The 18,110-nt window shown below is 33.0% G+C and overlaps 1 protein-coding gene across 1 annotated transcript; it reads left to right on the top strand.

Moving 5' to 3' along the window:
• Positions 1-1,235: 1,235 nt before the first annotated feature.
• On the top strand, positions 1,236-17,540 carry LOC124354524 (protein canopy homolog 3-like). Its single transcript, XM_046805052.1, is given in 4 exon segments — positions 1,236-1,475; positions 7,298-7,424; positions 17,401-17,512; positions 17,514-17,540. Coding segments are annotated over 4 exon segments (393 nt in total). The 5' UTR covers positions 1,236-1,348.
• Positions 17,541-18,110: the final 570 nt, after the last annotated feature.

Here is an 18,110-nt window from a genome sequence, read left to right as displayed (position 1 = left end):
ATTTTTTTGCATAAATGTACCATTATATTGTATTTAAAATATACTAGAGCTACATAAAAAAATAATACTACATTTATAAGGTTTGCGAAATAATATTAAAACATTTTCTCTTAAAATCTATAGTTTTTAAAGATATATCTAAACTATTGGCAACATTGTTTAGCAAATTAAATGCCGTCAACATTGGTGAAGTGGCATGCCCCACCGTTCTAGCATACTACACGTAGAGCAACCTACTTGCTCGGCCTCCTCGTCTTGGCATATGCCACGACACACACGCCAGCAGCTCGGGGTCATCCACGGACCCAGACATGACACCCTTAAGAAAAACAAGGCTTGCGACCTTTCTCCTTACATCCAAACGATGGAACTTAAACATCTCTAAGAGCTCTACATATCTGACTGTGTAAATAGGATAAATACGGAATCCAAATACCTTAAAATACAAAGTTCTTAAAAAACGTTTCTGAACTCTTTCAATCATTTCAATATATAAAGCTGAATGAGGAGACCAGACAATACTTGCAAACTCAAGTTTTGATCTAACTAATGACTTGTAAAGAGTTAGAAAAGTTATGTAAGATAATACTCTTTCAAGCTAATAAAACCACCAAGTTCAATAGACCTGCAAAACCCAAGAAATGTACTAGTTACTCTGTTGAAATAAACAGAATTGGAAACACTCAGGGAAATCAATAGGATTTTATACTTTAGTCAAGGAACAATGTAAAACTAAGCACACAGAGTGACAGAACACTTAGTTAACAAATTTTATCTTGCCCTGAGTTCTTCCACCCGCTGTCCACCTTTTTTGGGCTATGCCTAAAAGTCTCCAGGCAGAGAAGATCGCATTAATTTATCCACTTTACAATATCCTTCTATATTAGGGATCCTTAGCATATACTATTCTATTTATTAACGGGCATTATAGGGTTATAACACACAATTTGGTTGTTAATGTTATGACTAACCTTTATCATATGTTTTGCTGGAAAAACAAAACACAAATAGATGGAGATGGAACGTTTAAGATTCTACCATAGAGGAACTTGTAATATATTGTGGTTTCGTTACAATGGAATAGTGATTTAACTAACTAAATTAAAAACCATGTGTCACTGTATGTATCAATGTATTAAGTAAAACCCAGAAATAATATCATTGTTTTAAACCTGGCCATTAAGGTTTCACGGAATGTTCCCAAGGCCAGCCTTTAGGCAAAAGAGAGAGAGAAAAAAAATTATAATGGAATGAAAACAAGTATCAACTAACTCTGTTTATCAATCAATGTTCTGTCAGTGATTTAAACTGTCTTTCGTTAGTATATATTTTAAGTTACTTTCAAAAAATGAAAAAATACAACTCATTTTTGAACCTGTTAAGGTTTTTGTTAGTCATTTTAACTACTTTGGTGAGGTTAGGTTCAGGAGGACCGGAAGAAAACGAAGGTGTAAAATATGCCAATAAATGTGAAGGTAAGAGAATGAATAAATATTGTTACAAAGTATGGTTACAAAAATAAGTGCGTTATTAGTTTTCAAGACCCACTTCACTTATTTTATTTTATTGGAAGGTGCCTATGAGCCCAAGTGACTAAGATAGCAGTGTGGTTAATTGTCACATTAACAGCCGGAGCGGCAAAATAGGAGTTTTGTGTTATTAACTTATTGGAATCGTCCTACAGAACAAAACAATATAAGGTTTGACGGGGTGGAAATGAAAAATAACAAAGTTCTAGAACATAAAAAATGGAACAACTGTTCAAGCGCGGAGCAATATTGCCATGTTGTACATCCACGTCGGGCATCAACCTCGTGATGACGTCATCGGATGCAGCACCATCTTTGCAAACGTATATTAAAAATAATACTGAAATGAGCAGAATTTTGAACCAAATGAACAATGTTTTTCTTAATTTCGAGCTACAAAGTAATTTATTGTTATCAAGTTGAGACGAGTGGCTCCGGCCATCAGCGCGGGCTTTGTGCCCCGCGCTGATGTCACCGAAAGATAAACATCCCTTGAGATAGTACCTATCAGTAAAATATCAAATTCTAGAGGGGCTGATCAGAAATAAAAATTGAATTGTAATGCAAAAGCAATTATGTACAGTGTAAAAAACTTAATAAATCATGAAAACCCTAATATAAATATAGAAATTGACATTAATAGAGAACACTATTAGTTTGTTCTACAGAATGTGCAGGAGCTAAATAATCTCGTTTCGGTCGAAACGTAAACTCTTAACATACCCGACAAAACACCAAATTCACTACGACTGGTCGAACTAGTGGATGGTTGATCCATGATCGTCACGCACTCACTCGATCCAAACTACAGTACACAATATCTAGTGAAGCACTGACTTCTGCCCCGGAGCGTTCAGATAACAGATACGCTGTCAGTCCCAGCCGCAGATAATATTTACATATTCCAGAAAACTTAATAGATGGAGATATACCAGAATATGCATTTAGAAAAATGAACTTAGACCAGCATATCATTGGAGTACATCAGAGCCGAGGTAAATGGAAGAATAGGAATACGAACGTGTAATATAATTATGGTGGTTATTTGGTTTGAATCTTCCAGCCAGAAGATAATCCATATAAGTTGACCGTCTCGAAGTCATTGATACTATTGTATAAGATTCAGAAACGAAGTTAGGGATTGTAAGTTATGGCTGTAATAACAATTTTGTATAATTTATAAGTAAAGTGATTTTACAAAAATCATTGCTTACATTGAATTACTGTTTTTGCTTTGAAATGAAAAGATGACACAATTAGTTTTGGTTTTCAAAAAGGCTCTGTTATTTCAACACTATTATCTGTAAAAAGATATGAATTTACTACTATTTGCATTGCTGCAGTCAAGGGAACAAAACTATTGTTTGTGAGGTTTTTAATAAATGTATAAAAAATTCTCAAAACTGGTATTGCTTATCTAAGGACGTAACTATTAATGAAATGTTGGTACCTTTGAAAAAAATCCAACATGGCGCCATCAAGTGTGTAATTATAGGCCTATATCGATTGTTTCAATTGTGTCAAAGGTCTTGGAACGGCTAGTTCATGGGCAGTTAGTTCATTATCTTGAAACCTATAATTTGCTTAGCAGCTGTCAGTTTGGTTTTCGGGCCAAGCGCAGCACTGTTGGTGCAGTCCAATCTCTTATTAATGATTGTTATGAGGGCCTGGAATCAAAAAATTTAGTAAATTTTAGGTCTTATGACCTTTCCAAGGCCTTTGACACAGTAAATCATGCCATTTTAGTAAATAAGCTTAAGTTTTATGGTTTTAGTAATACTGTTGTAAATTTCTTTGTTTCTTACCTTACAAATAGGTTCCAATATGTTTATTTCAATGGCTCTTTGTCTGATACACGTCTTGTTCAGTTAGGTGTTCCCCAAGGTTCAATTTTGGGGCCTACTTTATTTATTATTTATGTAAATGACCTGCCCTCAAATCTTAATGACAGCAGTGTAAGCACCTACATGTTTGCTGATGACCTGGGCCTCAAAGTCTGTACAGAATCAGTTGATGATTGTAGGAAGATGCTTAGAATTAAAACTTCAATTGTAAACGACTGGTGTGCAGCCAACAAATTATGTCTAAATGAAAATAAAATCCAGGATTTACAACTCACCTTGTCTTGTAGGTCAAGTGATAATGATGACTTGAGTCTTAAGTTTTTTAGGTGTCTATTTGCAGTCAAACCTAAAGTGGCAAACTCACATTGATTATGTGGCTGCTCAGACTGCAAGGGGCATCTTTTTGATTAGGGCTCTAAATGGAGTAATTTCTATTGATCACATGCTGTGTGTATATTATGCATATATAAATAGTTTTTTGACCTATGGAGTTGCTTTGTGGGGCCATTCTCATTTAGCAAATAAGCTGTTTGTACTTCAGAAGAAGGCAATTAGGATAATTGGCAATGTACATAGTAGAGAACATTGTAAACCTCTTTTTGTAAATTTTAATATTTTGACCCTGCCGTCCATCTATGTTTTAAATGTATTGTTGTATGTTAAAGATAATTTATTTAGACTTAGCAACCAAAGAGATGTACATAATCATTTTACACGCAATAGAAATAACTTAATAACTCCTAGATGTAACTATACTAGTACTCAATGCAGCTTTCTATACCAGGGTATCAAGCTTTTCAATGCTCTACCCATGCAAGTAAAGATCATGAGCAGGACTAATTTCAAAAATACCATAAAATGTTGGTTGTTAAAATCTGCTATTTACAGTGTCGATGAGTTTTTTCTTGTAGTGCAAAATCTCACAAGCTAGTTTAATGTATCATATTGACGTTGTTATATACATTCTTTGTATCCTGACAATAAATGCTTTGATTTGATTTGATTTGATTTGATTTAAGAGCGTGGTGTGAGGTTGAATGTGTAAGTCACAGAAACATGCTTGCACCTAACAGATCCCAAAAAAACTTATCTCCTCAATGCCTATATTTACTGAGGAAAAAAGAGTGATGGTCAAAGTTGATGTCAAGAAGACCAGACAAGAAATAAACCAACACAATCGTTCTAACACTGGTGAAACCAATACAAGGAAGCAACCTCAATGTGACTGCTGACACATTGGTTTCTTAGTCTAGAAGTAGCACAAAAACTTGCCTCACATATATTGAAACAATGGGGAATGATGAAAAAAGGAAACAAAAAATCTTTTCCAAGAATTCCTTGGTTACGGGCCAACAAAGTACTAAACCGAGATTGTAAGATTTTACAAGATAAAACTGCAGGGTGGACATATTTGACATGAGATGCACAGTCTGCACTACTAGATGAAAAACGAGTTTAATGTATGGCAGTTTATAATGGAATAGAATAGGTGAATAAATATACAGGTATAGAATAAATGAATATTAGGTTTTGTCATATTTCATAATAAAGAAAACCTATTTCCCAATGTGTGTAACTTTCTTACACAAAATTATTCACAGATATAACTTAAAATTAAATTACAATAAAAATATAATAAGTATTATCTTACAAAAATAGACAAACTCAAACATGAAAGTTCAAACTAAAACATGTTTTCTTAATATACAACCTATATAATTTTACAAATGAATGAACTTTTTAAATTAAATGAACGTATTATTAAATTTTAATTTCAAACATGAAAAGTTCATGTTCATCACACTATTTTCTATTTCTAAAATTAGATATTAATAATTTTTTGCAATATAAATTCCTCTTGTTTTTTTATATTTTCATTTTGAAAAAGTTATTTTAGTTTCTTTCAAGACTTATAGCAAAATTAATATAAATCTTTCTTCTTCTATGTTTAACATATTTTTTAAATTTAAAATTTCTAATTAACTTTAATTACATTTTGTTGATAAATGTGTTTAATGCAAAATAATGTTAGAATCACAATAGCACTTCTTAGTAAACAGTGTATTTTGTGCAAATATTGTTGTTATTGTTTACTTTTCCTCGTATGTTTTGATATTCTATTTGCATCCTTATATCTTGATGCGCTCTTGCTCTACTAAAAGCTACATATAATTAATTAACCATTAATTAATACTGGATTTCCCAAACAGATACGAATGATTTCAAAGGTTTGACTTTTAGCTTTACTTATCATTATTGTCAAGGTTAGTTGTTTTGGAAATTGAGTTCTGACAAAGATAAGGCATGATTTTGTCTGTCGTTATCAATTTTATTCTTGACGAAATGCTGCTGGGCTTTTGTTTTTGCCAATAATTATTTCCAAGTGTAATGGTTCTGCAAAGATAGCTGTCACAATTAGTCCTACATTTACCAGTCCAGAAGACAAGTTCATATTTCTGATTAAAGCTAATTTTATTTTTAAATTATTTGGAAACATTCCAGATGGTTATTGAGTTTAAATATTCCAATAGTATTTTTAACTTTACTGTTTCATCATGAGATAGAGTATATACTTAAGTAAGACTTTTCTGCTTCAGGACTCACAAGAACTTAAATTACATGAAAAACATAAAACCAATATTTAATACTTTTTATTGTTTTGTGAGGCCTTTCCTTGATTGTTGAGTATTTCATACGCTGATAATTGCTAAACAGAACAGTAAAATCAATAAACAATATATGCAATCACATCAGCTGGTATATTCAAAACAGATTATTGATAAAACCTATTTAATGTCAAGTTTACTTAGAACATGTGACCAAATTTCAGACTGTTTATTCACTGATGCATTTCTTATAGATTTCTTCAACTTTAAGAGACCAGTGGGGCGGAGTTCGGATAATTTTTGTCATATCTGGTATATTTTTTCCACTGTCTTGGCACTCGAGCCTTAACATGTGAATCTTATTTTCTTTACAAGTCAAGAAATTTTCTGAGAACCGATTCGCTTGTCAAAATATATAAATTATTGAATAATTATGTAATTTATATCAACCGCAATGTGATGTATTGGCTCTACTAATATATTCTTTGTAGCTTCTTTGTATTCTTTCTTTGTAGCTGGACTATTCCTTATTCAGATTGCCCTATGCCACATTAGTCTAGATTTCAGATAGTTTACTATAACTTTGTTCAAGAGAAAGAATAGAATGAAAAATAGTAAAATATTGGTTTCCCAGCTCTGACGGTTAACTTCTTTTTTACCCAACAGACAAGTTGTATTCTAGTGGATTTTTCTTTTGATACAAGTATTTTATGAGTTTACTGTTTATAAATGCTAAAATTAGGGCCAGTAAATTTAGTAAAACAAATGGTTTAAGCAACAACAACAAAGGCCTTTCTTAGGTTAATTTCCTAAAAGTCTTTTATAAATTATTTTGTATATCTGACTATGATGTAGTATTGTAAATAAAAGTGCAAGTTTTATCAGCTTTTCATATCTCGAAGCCAATTTTATCACATTATAGTTAAGTGAATTAAATTCCTGTCGACAAATGTGCATGGTAGAATTAAGACAAAAATGTACTAACAAGTTTGTCTGTTCACTAGATGATCATTAAAAAAAAAATTGAACTATGTGTGACTAATATGCTGGATTGAGACTTAGAACAAATCTTGACCAACTTAAGATGATACCATAAGTTTAATTTGGGATAGTTGACTATAATAACCAACTTCACAAATCGTTCATGTCAGTCAGTTTTAGAAACTTGAAAGGATGTTTAAGTGCATATTTAAAATGATTAAAATTGACTCTATTACTACTACTGAAAGAAATTTTTAATAATTTTTCACCTAAGCCTTATAATATAAAGACTTAAACCTATTAAATAATCTATGTAAAAGTATATTATATGTTTCAGTCTGCAAGATTGTGTCACATGAGCTCCAGGCTCGGTTGGAAGAGACAGGGAAAGTGCAGGAGGTTCTGGAGATCGGCTATTCTTTGGATGACGTAAAACCTAAGAAAAAGACACAGTACAAAAAATCGTAAGTAGGTACATTTTTAGTGTAATACTGGCGGATATAATCTTTATAATTAGAGAGTGATATTTGATCAGGTTGCCTTGTATTGTAAAACATTCTGTAAAATGTATAAATTTTTTGCACCTTATTAGTAAATGAGCTATTGCAGCACCCTATTAGTAAGGTCTGAACCTGAGAGGGTGAAATATAATTCAAACGGGTGTACCGTAGAAATCCACATATTTATCTAGGATCTTGGGATTGGTACATTTTGAGTTCCTTCCCTTTTACAATAATAGTGAATTACTTTTTTATTCACACAGATCTTTTTATCATTATTGGCTTAATTCAAATTAGGAAATTGTCGCTTTTATTTAAGAAAAAGTAGTATCTAGATAAAAAGATCAGCATACCATATGATTATAGAAGCAATTATTTACTATTATAAAATGAAAGGAGCCCAATTTATTCCAATCCAAGGGCCCTGGGTGTGTATATAATACATACATTTTGAACAGGTGTAAAATGTGTAATATCTATGTCATGCTTTACTGCATATAATTTTCTACAATTTAAGTAAGATTAATTAAGTTAATTCATTATCCATCAAACTATCATGATAACTTATTAAAAGTAAAACTGATAGTTCATTGTTTTTGAAACCTGTTCAAAATTTAATAGCACATGTCCCTAGACTTTTTTAACAGGCTTAATTGTATTTAATCCTAGAAGAAAAAGAAACATATCTTTAATTAACAATGATTTGTGTAAAAAAGTTATACAAATGTTCTTTTGCACATTGGAATCACATCAATTTCACTGTATTTCATTCAACACATACATTCATGAGTGTAATATTTATATTAAAAAATTGAGATTAGTTTTTCACATGGGCAAATTCCTGTGAGTGAATAACAAGTACAGTCCACTGGGTACTTAATAAATGACATAAAAATATAAAAAAGCCTTCTTAAAATTACTCATAAAAATCACTTACTAAAAGATAAAATGTTTTACAGAATGCATTATGAGCATAATTTTTTTGTAATGCGACTATCCATTGCGGGGCGTTCAGGCCGGTTGGATAATGTGGTGGGAGTTCTGCCTCTCCAAACGCGCCCAGTCTCAGTTCGCTCTGAGTAGTAGGAGTGGTGGATCATGTCTTTGCATGAAGTCTGTTTTTCGATTGTGTCACTGCGCTATGGAGCACTTGCTTAAACAGATGTACGCGATCAAGTCTTGTGTGCGGCTTGGGGAGAATGCAACAGAAAGTTAGCAAATGCTTCAAGATGCCTTTAAGGACGAATACATTTTGAGATCTTAATGTGGAAACTGGCACAAGGAGGGCCGGGAGAAGGTCACCGACAAGCCTCGTTCTGGACGCCCAACAACATCCTGAACTGATGGAAACATCCAGCGTGTGCTCGAGGTTTTGAGTTCAGACCGTATCCAGGTAATTGCTGACACCCTGAACTTGTCAACATTTGTGGGTACGTGGGATAGTGACGGAAGTGCAGAAAGAAGTTTGAGTTTTGCACAGTAAAGAATTGTTGGAATTGATTAGAAATTATCCAGGCTTTTTTTATTTATTTATTTATTTATTTATTTTTATTTATTACAAACTGTGTACATTATCATAGAGAAAAGTACATGAGTCATATTAATATGTGTCTTCCTCTTTGAAGTTGGGCTTGTTGTCCCGTCCCCGTCATGGTGCGTAGATCTCATTGTCTTGTAGGGGTTCTCTTCTCCAGTTCTCAAATTCTTCTATGGAGTAGAAGGGTCTTTCTAGGAGCCATTTGACTAGCAAGTTCCGCATCTCCTTGGTACAGTTAGTGTTTTTTATTTTTTCGGGCAGGATGTTCAAGAATTTGGTCCCTTTATAAGTTGGCTGCCTTTCAAAGAGTGCCAATCTGTGTTGTGGTAGGGTATAGTGGCTGGCTGTTCTTGTGTTGTGAGTGTGCACATTGTAACCTCTTTCAAGTTCTTGCTTGATGGCATACATTACTGTTTCTATTATGTATAGAGAAATGACAGTTAGTATTTTATTTTGCTTGAAAGCTCTGCGACAGTGGTCTCTTGGATTGAGTCCAGCCAGTATACGGACTGCTTTCTTTTGTAGAATTAAGACTCTTTGCATGTTTGATTTTGAGGTGGCACCCCATACTGCTATCCCATATCTTAAGTGTGCTTCGAGAAGTGCGAAGTAGGCTGTCCTGACTGTGTCATCACCACTTATTTGTTTCAACCTTCTTAGTACGTATAGAGCTGAGCTCAGCTTCCCACATAGCTCGTTTACGTGAGGTGTCCATGATAATTTGTTGTCAATGGTTATACCTAGGTACTTAGCCTCTTCAGCCCTCAAGAGTTCTGGTAGTGGGACTACTTCATCTTTTCTTCGTCCAAAGATAATCTGTTGGCTTTTCTTCCTGTTGAGGACAAGGTCATTTTGTTGACAGTATTTTTCTGTTTTGTTAAATACATCAAAAGACTCAGCCTCCAGACGGTCAGGTTCACAGTTTCTGTTCAAGAGCACAGTGTCATCTGCATACATCAGTGTTTTATAGAGTTCGTGTCTAAGAAGGAAGGGAAGTCACTGACAAATAGAATATACAGGATAGGTCCTAAGACCGATCCTTGCGGGACTCCTCTTTGTACGCTTTGGTGGTTTGAAATTATTGTTTGGGTTTTCCCATTACAGGTTGTTCTGATTGCTACAGCTTGGGTTCTGTGTTTTAGGTAGCTTGCAAACCACGTCAGTGATGTTCCCTTTATTCCCAGTTGTTGTAATTTTCTGATTAGCATTTCATGGCTTATGCTGTCAAAAGCTTTACTAAAGTCAAGAAACACTGCTGTTGCTGTGTCCCCAGCTTCTATTGCTTGTATCAGATATTCAACCAGGTTTATTGTGGCAGTAGTTGTTGAGCGGCCTTTTATGAAACCATGTTGATCCTCTGGTAGTAGGCTGTTTCTGATGAGGTGGTCCAGCAATCTGACTAGCACAATTTTTTCAGTTACCTTGGAAAAAGTTGAGAGCAGCGATATTGGTCTATAGTTTTCTTCTTTTGTTTTACTTCCCTGTTTGTGTTTAGGGTATATTTTAGCTTGTTTTAGTTTTGTGGGAAAAATGCCTTGAGAGAGAGATTTGTTTATTATATGTACTAGTGGCTTTGTCATTTCCAGTTCACACATTTTTAATATTTTTGAGGATATGTCATCCAGACCAGCAGAGTTCTTTGACTTTAATGATTTGATGATTTTTCTTACTTCTGACGGATTTGTTGGCCAGAGTACTAAGTTCTCAGGTGTGATCTGGGGGTCTAGTAGTACCTCAGTGCTTCTGTGGTTGTTTGACTGAGAGGTCAGTGTTTTGTTTGCCATATTTACAAAAAAAGTGTTTAGTTGGTTTGCAATAGCTTCAGAATCTGTTATTATATTACCGTTTATTTCCAATTTAGAAAGTTCTGCTGTTTTGGTCCTGTTGTTCTTCTCTTGATTTATTGATTTCCAGATAGCTTTTGCCTTGTTGTCAGAGTTCCTGATGAAGTTGTCAGTTTGATGCTTCCTAGATTGTTTAATGTGCAGGTCATAGTCTCTTTTCTTAACGGCTGCGTCAGTTTTTAGTTCAGCTCCACCTGTTCTTAGGTATGCTTCTTGTGCTTTAATGAATCTTTCTTTCTTTATTTTTAATTCAGGGTCCACTGGTATACAGGTTCTATTCTGGTTCTTTTTTCTAGTCTTGATGTATGGGCACGCTCTGTTCAGGTTGTAGGTAATTGTTTCAATAAAGTTGTCATAAGCTGCATCTGCATTGTCCCACAGTAGAACATCCTCCCAGTTTTCTCTCCCAATCAGGTTTTTAAAAAGTCTTAGGTTTCTGTCATTCAGGTGTCTTTGTAGAGTAATAGTTCTTACATTTTCTTGTCTTGTGATATTTAAGGTACAAAGTTGTCCTGTGTGGTCAGAGATATGTGCATGAAGAACTTCTGCCTTGAGGTTGTCATTCGGTATATTTGAGCAGACCATGTCTATAGATGTAGCACTGTGGGGAGTTATTCTAGTTGGTGGAAGAGCAGTCCTTGTTATGTTGTACTCTGCTAGTAGTTCATCGAGTTTCTGTTGCTTTGTGTTGAGTGTTAAACAGTCTACATTGATATCACCCATAACAACCACAGTGCTATTCCATTCAGGAATTGTATTCAGGACATTTCCAATTATTTCTGTTGCAATTTCAAAACTGTTCTCTGGTCTGTATATTCCAATAATATAGTAGTCCTTCTGCAAGATAGTTATTTTAATAGCAGCTAGTTCACATACTAGTTCAAGGCTGTAGTGTGAGACTTCTAAACATGTTGCTTCCTTTTCAAGCTTCTCGTTTACGTATATAGCAACACCTCCTTTAATATGGTTTTGTCTACAGTAGTTTGAAGTTAATGTGTAGCCTTGAAGCTTGGTGTTTTCCAAATTGCCTTTCATTAGGCCATGCTCTGTAATAATGACTACATCTGGGGTGATTTCTGTAATAAGTTCATTTAGGATATCTATTTTATTTGAGAGCCGGTCTGCGTTTTGATGAAATATTGTTAGTTTTTTTTGTGGGATTTGAGAGTTACTGCAGCCGATGAGTGTTTCTGTTAAGTGGTTTGTTGGTGTTCCTGAGTTTTCTCTAAAAAATTATTTTCAGTGGTGTGTGAGGCTTTCCATTGAGGTGTATAAAAAATGTTATGTTTTTATTGTAGAAATCCTGTATACTCTGATCTTCTGGACGTTTCATTGCAGTTATTTAGTTTTTAGTATTTTTAGTAGTTATTAGTATTTAGTTTATAGGGCGAAGAGGTGTCGTGATTTGCAGAATTCCATCTAACCAAACGGCCAATAACTGCAACTTTTTAAACTACTCTACCCCAGACAATCCTGGATGTTCGAGTATGATCCAGAATCCAAATGGCAGAGCTCCAAATGGCACACAAAATCTTCTCCCAAACCGAAAAAAAGCGGGCATGAGCAAGTCTCGTATCGAAACAATGCTGATTATCTTCTTTGACGTCCCAGGAATTGCCCACTTTTGAGTTTGTCCCACAAGGACAAACTATCAACGCAGCCTTCTACCTGGAGGTGCTTAAGAGACTGAAACGCCGGATCACACGTGTCCAGCATGACATCAGAGACATCTTTAAGCTCCACCACGACAATCCTCCCAGCCACGCAGCCTTCGTCGTTACCAACTACCTAACCCAGATCAAGACCCCCATAGTGTCCCAGCCTTCTTACAGCCATGACATAGCTCCATGTGATTTTTTTTGTTCCCCCGACTGAAGAGAGACCTGAAGGGAAAGCATTGGGAGTAGGTGGGGAACATCCAAGCTGAAGTTACAAGGTTCCTGAGAGGCATTCCAATCGAGGAGCTCCAGGGTGCTTTAGAGGCGTGGCAGAATGGTCTCCACAGGTGTATTGATGTAGGAGGAGGACCAATTCAAAGAATTTTTATCATTTGTACCAATCGGATGAATAAATTTGTTTTTTCCAAATGCTCATTACTTTCATAATGCAACCTGTATAAAGTAAATTGAAATAAATAATTTTTGTTAATTTTAAACTGCTTACTTGCTAATTTAAGATATATATCCAAAATATGGTATGAGTATTTTTTTCTTCTTTTCCTCTTCTATTTATGTACAAATAAAGAAAGTATACAAGGCTAAACTAATATTATGTAGTATATCATTATAAAAACAATTAATAAACCAAACACTTGTATACAGATTTTTAAAAAAACTAAGTATTTTTGGACAAGAAAGGAAAAATCCATATAAGAAATCTTGAATATTTATTAACTATTGACCAGACAATACAATGGAATTGGTTTCGTCTGGTAGTCAATAGCCTATTAACAATATAGTGTTATAATAGACTAGAGCCTAAAATATATATGCTATATTTGTATCAAGAAATTGGGTCTTGTAAAATGGATTTTCCACCAACTAATTGTACAATCAACCATTGAAGCCATTGGTAGGTCAAAGTCAAGCAGATGGTAGTCGTTTATTAACTCGTTAACTGCGGCAGAAGCCATAGTGTGGAGTAGGCTTGTGACACTAGTCAAGATCATGCAATGTAGACTACATGTATATATGTAATCTGTTCATTAAGTAAAAGACAACAGACGTTTTAAAATAAAAAATTAACAAAGTAAAAATAACAATTTTTACTGTTTACATTTTGAGGATAAACTCCAGGCTATTTTTTTTTTACACAATTGCCATTTATCTCATGTAGAAAATGGAAAACACTTAGTTGACAGTTTGGCCACATTCAAGAAAATCAATGGGAATCACTTCCTGGCTTTCACTCTTCACTTATTCCTTGATCGTACACATAATAAATCTGGCGATCAATTTCAATTGGTTTGTGATTTTTCACTAACAAAAACTCTATCACAGATCTCACTTCACAAACTGTTGAATTTTCAATTGCAGCACTCATTTCATCACTCCATTAGATACTAAGTACAGTAAGCAGATATACAGTTTACCATGGCTGATTTAGTACTGAGTGTAGGAAGGAACACTCTGCCTATTGCCATGCCATGTCAAAACGAATGTTACTTTCTGGACAGCCCTCATAGTTACACAGTTACTATACAGTAGTTTAACATGTTGATTGTGGCAGATGCATTAGTGAAGATTAGTATCTATTAGTATTACTAGTCAAGATCACTCCATATAGAGCCCCAATGAAGGTGTTATAAAATTAAATTAATTAATTTTCGAATGAGTTCTCTGTTTTGTGTAATCTATGTCCAGGTACATCTATTTTCATTTTATTTATATTTTTATAGTAATGAAAATTTTCTCTTGTGGAAAATTTATTTATGTTATTTTTTACATAAATGAGGTGAATGTAAATGTTCAGATGAATAGTTGTCTTAATTTTCAGGTATTAAGAAATGGGCAGAAGTGATTCCTGAAACCACCAGATCTACACATTGTACAAATAACCATCTTTTGAATAATAAGAATGTCACTAAGAAATGGTGAATCGATACATAAAAGCAACCCATAAAAAATATGAGACTGGAAAAGTCCAAAATATCAACCTAACATATTTATTGAACACAATATCTTTAAATTTCAAAAAAGTGAAAAATATTTTAAAATCCTTTTGGAAATCATTGATGTGAATTTTCCAGTTTAATTTAGAATCAACATATATGCCTAATAGTTTAACTGAATTGTAAAATATATATCTTGTGAAAGTCCAAAAATATTTTTGTTTTTGTTTCATCCCTATTACAAAGTAGATTTGATGAGAATTAGTTTATGGCACAAAGGCTTCCTGTGTAAGTTTGTGTAGAGTTGATATGTTATTGTGAGTTACAAGTGAATTAGTATCATCATAGTTTATAGAATGAGCATTGTAATTATGATGCTATTCATTAATTGCAGTAATGAACAAACATGGACTGAAGATGTGTGCATGTGTTTATATGTATGTGTATGTATATATATATAAACATTTAAGAATTTCTTGTACTTTTTTTATACATGAACTACTTTTGTAACTTCAAGCTGGTCTGGAAAGTAGCCCAAATCTAAACATTTATTGAAAATGAAATTAAGGAGTGCAGAGTTTAAGAATGTAGTTTATACAAGTAAAATTCTAACTGCATTCTGATCTGGGTTATCCAGTGGTAATGAATAACCTGTTCATCATATCCAATATAGCATCTGTTTGTGAAAAATCCATTATTTACAATTCTGTTTCATATATGATATGATAGGACTTTGTATCAAATCACAAAAAAATATTTTCTGTTCTTTCCACCATTTTTGTTTAGCTGTTCAAAATATTTATTAATTCATTATTTATAACTCACACCTGCTTCCACTAACTGTAAGGGATTTTGTAAGTACCACCTAGGAGAATGACATTATTGAGATATTCCTTGTGTAACTTCAATTCAATGTTTTTTTTAATGGATGAGATTTTGGACAACTAAAAACCATTTTCTGTCATTAATTACATTAAATTTTAATTTTAAAACAGTACAAGCATGAATTAGGTTTTTTTTAGAGTATGCTGATTTTATCATATAAATTAACAATCAAGACTTAACGAGCCCGACCTCCAGGATGTATTATGTACTAATGTGTGTATTCTCTATAATGGTTAATAATAATGTTTGGTTTTATATTGTTTTTTATGTATAGTTAAAAAGTTTTAAACAAGATTAAATCACCATGTTTGTTGATTATTTCATATTTTGGCTAATTATTTCTTTACAACATTCTGAAATTATATTGAATTGGATGTAATAAAAACTTAAAATATAATATTTAAACAAGTTTCAAAATATCTTAACTTTCGTCCAGTATAAGAGGTTGAATACAGCAATGTGCACCGGTTTGATTGAACATCTAGAAACATGTCACTAAAGATAACCCAAAATCTCCAAATTCAATATTGTACTCTGTAGTAATTACAAAAATCTTCAAAAAAATTCACTACCGATCCTGTGTTATAATTTTTGTACATTAAATACCATTTTTTATTTTATTATGTTTTAATCAAAAGAAGCCCAAATCCCACAATAGGTGAGGATATTATGATCACAATCTAACCATGTAATGTTACAATTAGCAGATTAGAGCTGATTATAAATTGTGGCTCAGAAGCAGTACTGTTACACAATGGACAGTTAATATTATTTAGTATTTCGGGCTTTTTAAAGTGAATTGTCTTCCTTATTTATCTACCGATTTTTTATAACTTGGTATAGTTGGATTTGTAATAAAATGGTCTAAATAAAATACAGTGTATGTAACTTTTATATAATATAAAGATTTTAAGTTCTTTTACACTTTAAAGTTTCTAAAAAACCGCCATTTTGAAAATAAAGCCTGCAAGAAACTATTTTTTTTCTGTAATTAGGCGTTGGGGTTATAAAGGTATGTACCAAATTTCAACTTAATATAATGAGCTATTCTAAAATTTAAAATATCTAATTGAAAAATACAAAATGATGACTGTTTGGGTAATTATTTAATTTAAAAAAGTTTTAATATAATATTATGGTTTGTTCTTAATCCAAAAGTAATATCCAAAGAGGTTTGTTAAATAGTTCTGGGACACTCTGTATATAGTGCAGGAGATGCAAACCAATTTGCGTTGTAAAAACACACTATCAGATGTTTCTTGAAATATAAAGAAATAATTCTTCTAAGAAAGGAAATTTGTGTGCTACAACCACTGATATTGTGTCAATTGTATGTTTCTGTTTGTCCCACAGCCGTTATTATTGTACCTATGGTGTATTTTTGTTTGTAACATAATCGTTCTTCAATTGTCTTTTGTCTGGCAATCATCATCCCACATTAAGTTTGTTGTGATTGTGTTTCCAGCAAACAACTGCATAGCATATTTTATTAGTGCCACGTTATGCTGAGTGGCATAACCACTTTGCCAATTTCTTCCATCATTTTTTGTCATATTGACTTGTAGATTAATGTGGTATACATGCAGGCTTGATTTTCCAGTTTTATTTATTTATATACGGCATACACCATTTTACAACAAATGTTAAATCCGATTCAACAAGAGATAAATTATCTTATAATACAGTACAACAAGCAATAATATATGTATAGATAACAAGCAACAAATAAATAACACCAACTATATGAAACAATTAAAAAAATATGGCAATAATCACAGCAACGATTTATGTGTGTGTGGGGGGGAGGGTGCGTGCGAAGGGGGCGTGATGTGTGTGTGTGCGTATAATATATGTATACGTGTATAATTAAATCTCACTTGCAGTAGAATATGAAGTTTCGACAAGTAATAAAGTATCTTATAATATATAATAAGATATATTATATATTATTATTTATGTAACATGTATTACTTTATTGAACTTAACTTAGCAAGAACCTACTTATCTCTGATACATGTGATTAAAATTAATGTTAAAAATCTTAATGTTGTATGTTTCTGATAGGGAACTGAGACTGGTGGAGTCCTTGGAGAATATTTGTGACAAGATCCTGGAATATAATATCCATAAAGAGAGGGAAGATAGCACAAGATTTGCCAGAGGAATGAGTCAAACGTTTCAAGACGCTTCATGGATTGGTGTAAAGTTTTCTGTTCAGAATGAGATAGTGCAGAAGTTCTAATGTACAGGTATTTAATAGTCGAGAATGTCTAATGACACTACCTTATTTTAATTTTGATATAACTCTTGTAAATGTTTGATAAAGCAACCAACCACCCATGGAATTGTGGCTTCATTTGAAGATTAGCATCAATCATACAATTTCAGCCCTGTTTAAAAAAAATCTATACAGCTGCTGAAGGAATGTAATAACGGAAAAGAAGCTGTGCACCATATCATTAAGATTTAAATGCTCGTTGAAAAGTAAAACATATATTTGCAATTCTTAATCATTTATTAAAATACATAACTTTTTTGCCTTTCTTTTTGTATTACCTGTAAAAATTAACACCTGATATGTGGAAAAACAAGTGAAATAATGAAGGTAAAGTGTATGTGTGGTACAGTCAATCTTACTTTGAGTCAAAAATAACAATTTACCAGTTTGATATTCAACTCAAAATCGATTCTGTGGGAAGTGTGATGTGTCTCAAAAATCGTTTGTAAACTTTTTTAAAATTGTTTGGAAGTTTGGTATTATTTTATGATGCATT

Source organism: Homalodisca vitripennis, chromosome 2 (genome assembly GCF_021130785.1).
Source record: "Homalodisca vitripennis isolate AUS2020 chromosome 2, UT_GWSS_2.1, whole genome shotgun sequence".
Lineage (NCBI taxonomy): Eukaryota > Metazoa > Arthropoda > Insecta > Hemiptera > Cicadellidae > Homalodisca > Homalodisca vitripennis.
The sequence above is the reverse complement of the archived record's forward strand: the minus strand, read 5'-3'. Positions and strand labels throughout refer to the sequence as shown.